This window comes from Fringilla coelebs, assembly GCF_963513975.1.
Source record: "Fringilla coelebs genome assembly, chromosome: 5".
In the NCBI taxonomy this organism is placed as follows: domain Eukaryota; kingdom Metazoa; phylum Chordata; class Aves; order Passeriformes; family Fringillidae; genus Fringilla; species Fringilla coelebs.
Window position 1 is genome coordinate 48,836,943 of NC_140033.1, and position 10,321 is coordinate 48,847,263.

Consider the following 10,321-nt stretch of genomic DNA (forward strand, 5'->3'; position numbering starts at 1 on the left):
GTGAAGAACAGACTTGAAACAAAGTGCTAATAAAGTCATCAATTCCAAGGCCTCTACAGTGACAGAAAATTAAGCTAGACAAGTCCAGGCAGTTTTATCCGGGAAGAAGAAAAAAACCCAACAAAAAAACCCAGTCAAAAACCCACATGCCTAAGGAAAAGCCACACACCAACCTGGTAGGAACTTAGCTATACCACACTTTGGAGATCAGAGCATCAAATCCATGAAAAGATAGGGCTTTTCTTGTAGATACTCTACAAAGCCACAACTGCTTCGTAGACGAGCTCTGCCAAAATGACCTAACTTAAAACGCAGAATTAATTTTAAATTCATCTACTAAATGCATTTAAAATGAAGGGGCAAAACATCCACATCAGCCTAAGATACCAAGGTCTAGAGTCATCATTGCAGCTACTGCTTCCAAAATCCTCAGACAGCCCTCCCTGTATAACCCTAATGGAGGGTGATCGCTTGCTCAGCGGCAACTGAGAATTTGTGCTCTGTATTTTGCTATTTGAGTAACAGCCTTAAGCATCAGACTTCAATATTAATTCTGTTGCCTGTAAGAAACTGGGAAAGCACTGCCACCTTCCTTCCCTGCCAATCCAGAAAAGACCTGAATTTCTTCACTACATCAAGAAACATCGTCATTTGAGATAAGACTGTAAACGATACAAACAGAAAGCATATTAAAAAACCTTATTTAAAACAACTGGAAGACAACAAACATGAAGGTTCAAAACATGTTAGCACACTATGGTAGCACACAATTTCTGGCACAAATATTTTTAAAAACAATCAAACATTTATTGATAAAAGTCCAATTCACCATGCAGAATGTACATGATTCCAGTATTTGTTGTAACAACCAGGCGTAAGTGTAAGTATTTTACAAGTGTGAACAACAACAAAAAAATCATTTTAAAGCACCAACAGCATATCATTCAACACCTACTGAAGTCCAGAAAATTAGGACCTCACTCTCTCCATTTTTTAAGCTATCCCAATCCCTATTCAAACAATGATGTCAAACATCAACTTTTGCTTAAGGAAAATAGTCTCAGTTTTGGGAAGTCTCAGTAACCTGCAAGTTTAAGTCATACTTTTCCCAAACTAATATCAACTGAAATGCCTATTTTAGTAGACCCTCATTGATGCATGGTTTTTGTAGCTTCAGAAGAAAATTGTATTTCTAACAAACTTTTCTGTTTCATATTCAAAGTTCTTCAAAAAAACAGTATTTAGAGATACAGATGATAGTAGGAATTAACCACAGAAAACCATAATGAAAATGCAATGGTTATGAGTCTGAAATATAGAATTGTAACTGTTCTAGGGAAACAGAAGTGGTGTAATCATATGGAAAAGGCTGGGGTCAAAATTCAGGAACAGGGTATTTTAAAGATTTAATATTACTTAAGGAGGAATTTCAGAGACATTTTTATTTATGTACCTGTTTATTGATGCTGTTATACAAAGGCACTAGTGTTGCCATCACTGATAAACCATGTAAGATGAAGGTTTGACATTTTAATTCCAAAATGCTGAAGTCACACCATTAATAATTTCCTTGTGAACATGTTGCTATCTGCATAAATTTCATTGGATTACCTTTAACTTGAGTCAAAAGTCTCTAAATTAGTATTACTATTCTCTGTGCATGCACACAGGTCTAGAAAGTTGGAGACACAGGTCTAGAAAGTTAGAGAAGCTGGTGGACAAAAACTGGGTACATGGAGATAGGATGGGAACACCCTTATGTGCACAGAACACACTGATTCATTTTAGAAGCAATTACAAATCAGTTTCAAGAAAAGAGTAAAGTTCATTTCATTGTCAAGTTAACAACGACTTTGAAATGATGCAATCTGCATATACAATTACCAAAAAGTCAAGTCACTTTTCTGAGTTCATTCAACATTACTCCAAAGTAAAGGCAAAAAGCAATGCTGAATTTATGTACAAAAAAAAAAAAAACCAAAAAACGAGTAAACAAAATAACATAAGTCAGCAGATCAGACTTCATTATCTTAAACCAGTAATACCCCAGATTTCCTGGAATTACACTCAGTAACATATAAAAGGCAGTTTAGCTTCAGCAAAATTTGTACTGAGAAAGCCATATATCAGCATTTTGCTGGACTTTTACTTTTTATTAGGATTCCAAAAAGGAAAAAAAACTGAAAATCTGTGTTTTTTCACCCATTAAAACAGTAGGAATATGTTACAATCTCTCTTAAAACAAGAGAAATTGTCTATTCAGTGGTATTTGGAGGTCCTACAAAAAAGGAAATAGCAAATCCTGATTCTGCAAGCAGAGACCATTCAAAACTCCTATCCCTAGATCTCTTAAGGGAATACAACTAAAGATGCAGTACAGAGGTGTTTCACACCATCAAATGGGAAAGAGCTAAATCTTTATCTGCCCTATCTCATAATGATCACTAATAGAAAATAACCGGTTTTTCAAGGTTCTGTACCTAACTTGCACTTTTTAATAAAAAATCTTAGACTGGTCTCCAATTTGACATGCTTGATGTCAGGTGTGTTTACAAGAACAGCATCAAGCGAGCAACAAGTTACTGTGGTTTGAGTCCATCAGAATTCAACACTCCTTCTGCTACTTTTCTTCAAAAAGATTTGGAAGAAATAAGAGCTTAAAGGAGAATATTGCACATCAAGTTTTTAAGAGAACTTTAAATACATTCATATGCCAGTCCATTTAAAGAAAACTTGTTGCAATTTAGGAAGAGAATGATAGGTTGTCAGATCCTGTTCAGGGGGAGGATCTCTGCCCTAGCTGAAGCTCTACCCAAAGTTCTACAAATTCAAGGCAGCCTCAGAAGTTTTTTATCAGGCACACCACCATATGCACAGACAGATGTATTTTACTTCAGCCTGCTGCTACAGTTTAAGTAAAGACAGAAAAACAAAATCCTTGGAGACAGGTGTGCATTGTTTAGTTGTCAGTGAAATCTACACAGCAAAATGACTCCATTTGTCAAATAATAAATCTAAGTGATTTTTGGGCAAACCCTCTCAGAAGGAGCACAAAATCAAGTGATGAGAAAGGGTGAAGTAGTATCTTCACACAGCTGGAAAAAGCACTGAAAGGCTGCTCCTGCTAAGCAAGACACTGAGGTGACACACTGGAGATGATCAAATAGCCTACAGAGAAGATGCAGGAAATATACACTAAATCACACAAAATTGAAAGTTAATAATAAAGTGGATTGCTCCAAGTTATAAAGATACAAAAAACCAGAACTCCTACAGCAGAAGTTCAGTATTTAGCCCCAGTATCTCATTAGACCCACACTCCCCAAATACATACACTAAAACCTAGAGTCTTATAGACCTTTCACAGATAAAATCTGGTTTTCTACAAATGCACAAGTGACCAAGACAAGCCCTGCTCTAGGACTGTGAGGAACAAGATGGAAAATTTAGTATTTTTTTTAATGTAGGATTTAAATTCCTAAGTCTTTTCCCAAACAAAGGTTGTTCCCTGCAATATTGTGAATCTAGTTTTAAATTGCAGTTATAAACTGGTTTTCCAGTCTCAAAGGCTTTTTATCTGTAAGTGCTCAACACAGTTTTACACCATTGTATGTATGGTCCTTGTGTTGGAGTGAGTATTTCTTTTTTTAAAAATGGGTACTTTTTCTGAGCCATGTTAGAAAGCTACCTCATCTCCAAGACAGAGTCTACATGGTGAAAGACACAAAGAATAGATACAGCAGTTTGGAAACCTACAAGGTTCAAAAGTACACAGGCTTTTCTTTAAAAAAAATCACTAAGCACTATACCAATGATTGGTTTACTTTTTAAAGAAGTCTCAAGGACTTAAATTTTCTTAAATTATATTTATTCCTAATACAGTTACTTTGAGAGCCTGTTTAGGTACACGGCAAAGACACTCATTTTTGCCACACAAGCATCTACCACTACAATACTTGACTTACAGTATAATCCATCTATCAAATGACATTTTAAGGCAAAACCTGCAAGAAATATGGCTTTTAACAAGGAGGAATGAAAACATTTAACTGATGGCTGTAAGGTAAAATGTAGCTAATAATTTGATCTTTAGTGTTAGCTAGAAAACAGATTGATGAGAAATTGTTAATTTTAAATGTAGTATGTACAAACACTAGCAAAAACCACACAGCTCTCAGAAAATAGAACTGAAAAGAGCAGTGGGGTAAGATTAATACAACTCATTTTGAGAAAAGATACATCCTGGTCCACTCGGAATGAATGAAGGACGAGTATCAGTCAAAACTGCAGTAGTCCAGAAGAGAAGTTTCATTACAGGTCTTAGACCTTTGATGTGATTGAGAGCAAAATTTAAGAGGTGAGAAACAGTTCTTGAAAAAAAGGAACATCCAGACTTTACAAAAGATGGATACTTGAAGGGAGATGGAAGATGTGCTATTGCACAGAAAAAGATGACTTTTGGATATAGGAAACTGAAGGATGTTAAGGCACACACCACAAAATACTCCCTGTTCTTTGATATAACACACATGCCGACTAATTGTAAAAAACTGACTTCCAGTGTTCCAGCAAGCCTGAAACACTAAGCACTTAAAATCTTCTTTTCAGATCAAGCAGCCTAAAAACGTGATACTAGACAAACACATTGCAGCTTGGGGTGTACTCCATTTTTATTCCATGAAGAAACACAGCAGTTCTGAACCCAGAGCCCAAAATGCTTTCCCAGTTCACAGAAAACAGCTTGTTTCTAAGCCGGGGGGGGGGGGGGCGCGTAAAATACAATAAAACTCTCCTGCCCTGAATATACCACAGAAATCTGTACATAGCAATTTCAGCACACCTGCATTGCTGCAGGTAAAGTTGAGGGATCCACAAATAAAAAGACACTCTCAATTCCCCACCCCCCCAACGCCAAATACCAAAACAAGTGGTTTAAAGCATCCAATTAAAAATCTATCTTTATGAACACCTTTCACTCATTTTACTCCAAGAGGGAATTCCACAGGATGCACTCCAGTTATTCTGTTACAGTGGGGGGACTCATATGCAGCAGTTTGCTAAGGTAATGTTAAAGAAAGTCTTGCTAGAGTAGGTGCAACATATCAAAAATGTTGCTACCAGTTAAGAAAGATGAGCAAAGGTGCTACATTGGCGATGTAGTCAGTGTCATCTTCTGTCAATGTAACCCTGCTGGTACTGAAGTGTAACAAAGTCACTGTTGTCACCAAAAGATGACCCCACTGTAGAGTTGTAATGGCCTTCAGAAAACTTAAGGCCCGCACAAGATACATAGACCATTACCATTCTTCTTTGCAACAAATTTAACACTTGACTAGAGAAAGGGGGGAAAAAATTGTAGAAAAACCTGTGTAGTTCAAGGGAATCCCACACAGTTCTGTCTCTGTGAGACCATCCAAAAATTCAACATATTAGAGGATGCTGCAAGAACCAAGACTTTCTAAACTACTATTACATGATGTGCTACAAACATTTCAGTTTGCACCCTTAAGGTTGAACTGGCATTAATAAAGCAACTTAAAAGGACACTAATGCAGTATGTTCCATGGTAAAGCAAATTCTGAGCAGGGAACACATGAACCATCTATAACTTTTAAGACCGAAGAAGATGCAGCACTGCAACAAAAGTGGGAAATGCAGCTATATTTGGCTGCTGCAAATAAATCAAGCATATTAGGACAATCTCTGCTTACTTCTTTTTAGAAGAAAGCCACCAACATTAGAGTTTAGTACATTCCAGGCCCAGAATATGAGTATCATCCAGGTCTACAGTGAAAACATGAGTTAGAGACTCCTCTTGGTCTTCAATATAAATATACTTAACATCTGCAAGTTTGGGAATAATGTAACATGAGTTAGTCATAATTTTTACATATCTAACAAACTAAAATATTTCAGATTAAAAAACTAATCAAAAAGTTAACAGCAAAAACAGCACTATGCACAGCTGCTGCAAAAAGTTTCATGAACAGTGCATGTGTCTTGCCTTTCTCCTTCTCTCTGATAGTGCTGAGAATCTAACAGTTTTAAAAAGAGTGCCTGAGTAAGTACATAAGTACCATGTTACTTATTTCCTATAATTAACCGAGGAGTGGGGACAATACAAGATTCTATAAGCGGAATTTACTTCATGACAGCTGCTTGCACTATTTCAAAGCAAATTTAACCAGCAGATAGGTTAAAAATTTGTAAATTTCAAAGCAGTTTCTCACAAGAGAAGTATGACAAAAACTGCAGTCTCAAGCAGCAAATGAAAAACTATAACCCTCAAAATACATTCGTTGGTTCATAGGTTGGATTTTATTCACAGAAATAGATATTATATGTCATGTTAAAAAACACAGAAAGGAAAACTATCCCATAATTACTTGGCAATTCAAAAAAAAGTCACAAGATTAAGAACTCTTTGATAGGTCTTATGTAGCACATATGAAGTGCTTGCACCACTATAAACTTCAGGATAGCTATCAGTTGATGACAGCCCCAATCACTTTGGAAAAAACTGAAACTGTCTGAAAAGTACTGAAACTGTCCAGTCCCTAGTGTTTCACCAAAACTGTAAAAAGTCCATTTATTAACTATAAAAAGCTGCCCAGTAAGTTAACAACTAAAGACTAAGTATTCTGTGAGAGTCTGCACCTGTTAAACTGAAATACATCCACAAATTAGCCAACCTTTATTTGATCACAAATGTCTGAACTTAGATGTTTGTTCATTTGAATCAAAACGTGCCTTCAACTTTCATATTTTTAAAGTATCAGAACTTTTCTCACAAAATATTTTTATTTCACCTAAACAGAGCAAAATAACCACTATCAAGGCAAATTTAAAACGGTTACTATTGAATTAACCACTGTTTTCCAAATCTAGCACAAAAAACAGGCAACAACTCGTTCTAGCCAAAGAGTAGCTTCTCCAACCCTCTTCTACTCTCTTACTAGAGACCTGTTGATATTAGGAAGAGTCATGTCCTCCACTTACAACACAATATTGGCTGTATTTAATATGCACTAAAAGTCACACACACACTTTTCAAAACTAATACGTCATTCACCGAGAATAGAAAAGGCAAAATCAAAATTTTGGAGATGATCCCAAGTAGAATCACATCCACTGCTCAAAGACCTGTTATTAAAATCTGGTGTTAATTGCCAAAGAGCTTTTCAGAAAAAAATAACCAAAACAAAACAAAGACCCCAAAAACCAACAAGAAGAAAACAACTCTTCCCTTTTCTTGCCAGTTGTTAGCTGCATTGAACAAGAGCACTGGTGCCTTTAGAAATGCCACCACTCACCAGACTGGCAGGAGGAGGCCTCCTCCATAGCCCATAGATTAATAGGATCTAATGTGAGTTCAAAGAAACTACTCTGGGACAGATAACAGAGTATTCTCATAGCAAAATGACACCAAATACTCACTTGCTTCGCAAGAAGCATTAAAAGGCTGAACAGCCCTTTGTTACTTCCTCCCCCCTCCCAGTACAACCAGTTCATATTTGCTAGGGATTGGGACACCTAAAATTTCCATGCTCTAGCTTGCCTTCCCAGCATCACCAAAGACCTTTGCAGGACTGCAGAGAAGCCCCTTTTCTCTTCACAGCTCTTAAGTCTACAGGGGAATTTCAGACATTTTGGTCTTGCAGCAAAGAAACAGGAGATGCATGATAAACTACACTCCATATTGATTCTTAATGCAAATAAGGTGAAATAAAATTCAATCTCTAAGAATATAAGAGTCTCAATAAACCTTATGCCACAAGCGTAGCATCTGGATTTTGGTTTTAGCTGTTTTTCCTAGAGCCCATGGTTCTATTTGAATCAGAAAAGCAGTATTTTGATACACTTCTGCAGGAAGAAGAACGGAGAATTGTAAAAAGTAAATCGCATAAGGAGACTGCACATAAGAAGGAAAAAAGAAAAATAGCAGAGAAATAGATCTCTCGTTTCTAAACAAGCTGTAAAAGAACCCCGTATATGCAAAATAAAATACAAAACCAAGAAACTTGTACACGTAATGCAACAATAAAGTGTACAAAAGCATCGTCTTCAGCACTACTTCGTATTTCTGCAACTGGCATTATGCTTAGAAAGGAGCTCGTAATCGCTACTATTGTGAAAGATACGAAAATGACGAACTGTTAAGTCCTATCTGCAGCTGATCAAAAGCACAATAAACTGAACAGCTTTGCTTTCAATCACTTCCAAAAAACCAGAAGGGCAAAAACATCAGAACAACCCTCCCTAAGCCATTAACGCAAATAGCTTCAAACGAAGCGAGAACAGGCGAAACAGACGGGAAGGAGAAGAGCAGGCTCGAGCTAACAGCAGCAAAAGGGAGGAGGAGATTTAGGCAAAAGAGGGGAGAAAAGGGCAGTAATTGCGGCACTGAGAAGCGGGGAGGGTCTGGGGCCCGGAGACTGACCTGTGCCGTCGCTGGCGGACACGGAGAGCGCCGGTGAGGAGAGTTTAGGCCGCTTGGCTGAAGGCGGGCCCGGCTCCACCACATTCTCGGCCATTTTTAATTTTTTAGACAATCACTCAGAGCAGAGAGAAGGTGGGGGGTGAACCCCAAAACCTTCACGTTCTTCTGGGGCCCCGAGTCAGGTGAAGAACAACAATAAGGCCGAAAGCAAGGAGGAAGATCTGGTGAAGGGGGGCCAAGTTCCCCTTTTTCTGCTCCTCGGGCTCTGGGAGGGCGGCAGCGGAGAAGCTGGGAGAGGTGGGAGCTGGGGCGGGCGGGGGTGAGGCCTCTTCCCCCAGGCGAAAGGGCTAAACGAAGATGGGAAGAGCAGGTAAAGCCCCCGCCAAAAAAAAAAAAAAATTAAAAAAAAAATGGAGGCTGGTGAATATTTAAATTTTTTTTAGTAAAATTAATCCCGGCTGTTGCGCTGGTGCTTCCTCGCCGCCGCCACCATAATCATCTTCATCCTTCGGGGGGTCTCCTCCTCCTGCTGCCTCCTCACCGCCGCCATCAGCCTCTTCCTCCTCGGCGCCGTCCTCCTCCTCCTCATCGCCACAAGGAGGCGGGCGAAGGAGGGGAGAGGAGGAGGAAAAAAGAAAAAAGATCACCGTCCTCTAGCAGCGGCTCCTTCCCCCTCCAACACCACCCTGCGAAAAAATACCCACCGCCAGCGACAGGGCTGGGGGGGAGGCGGCGGGGGGAGTGGCACGGCGTGCACGGGGTCCCCAGCTCCACTCGCTTCTTCCTCGCCCGTCGCTAATGGCTGCAGAAAGGGGAGCTGTAAGGATGAGGAGGGTGAGGATAAGTCCCAGGAGTCTCCGCTTCACATCTTGTTGTGCAGGGAAGGAGGAGGGGTTGTTGTCCTGATGGAGGCAGCACCGATCGCGGAATGGGAAGGTGGGGGGCGGGTTTCAACACCCTTTCTGCCCCCCCTTTTTCTCTTCTTTCCCCTTCCTCTTTCTCTCGTTCGCAGTAGCAGGCTACCCCCCCCGCTCCGGCGCAGGCAGAGGGGCCGATCCCACAGCAGCGGCAGGAGGAGGAGGAGGAAGAAGCCGGCCCCTCCCGCCCTCTCTGCCTACCTTCCCCCTTCCCGGGCGGCCGAGGATGGTGGCAGGGAGGGGGCTGCCTGTCTCAGCTCCCCCGGACCCACGGGCGATGCGGGGCGGGATGAGCGAGGGAGGAGACCCTCGGCCGCTGTTCGGGCGCGGGGGACTCCCCCTTCGCCTCTGCGAGGGTGGGGAAGGGAGCGAAGAGGTTGAAAGTCGGGGTGGGAGGGGAGGCCGCGCAGCGACCCCTCCGAGAAGAGAATCGAGAGGTAAAATTAAAATAATAAAACAGGAGAAAAATCACGGCGGGGAAGGCCGGGGGATTCGCCCCGGAATGGCCGAGCGGGGGAGGGGGTCCCCGGCGCTACTCGGCGGGGGGGGGAGGGGGGGGGGGCCGGGGCGGGACGGCGGCAGCGCGGGGGCCGAGCGCAGGCTCCCTACTGCCCCTGCCTGGCGCTCCGGGGGCGTGTGTGCGGAGCGGGCAAAGCGGGGGCGGAGGGCAGTGCGGGGAGAGAAAATTCCGGGAAAAGGAGAAGAGAGAAAAGGAAACAGAAAGAGAGGGAATAGCGAGGGGACGGGCAGGCTGGGGTTGGGGGGGGGGGGGGGCGTCTGGGCTCCTCGCTTCTCTCCCCGTCCCCTGTCCGAGCCCCTGGGTCTCTGTGCGCTGCCCTCCCCCTGGCTCGCCCCGTCCGGCTCGGCCTCTCGCTCCCTTCTCCTCCCTCCGTCGCTCACACACAAACAAAATGGCGGCTGTTGTTCCTTCGCTCTCCCGAGCCCTCGGAGGGAAGCGGCGGTG

General features: G+C 41.8%; 1 protein-coding gene across 1 annotated transcript in view; it reads right to left on the bottom strand.

Annotated features, from left to right (window-relative positions):
* EP300 (EP300 lysine acetyltransferase) overlaps positions 1-8,540 on the bottom strand; it is a 59,870-nt gene extending 51,330 nt beyond the window's left edge. The window contains exon 1 of the mRNA XM_084206498.1: positions 8,441-8,540. Coding sequence (XP_084062624.1) covers positions 8,441-8,534 — 94 coding nt within the window. The 5' untranslated portion in view covers positions 8,535-8,540. The remainder of the gene's footprint in view (positions 1-8,440) is intronic.
* Between the last annotated feature and the right edge of the window lie 1,781 nt (positions 8,541-10,321).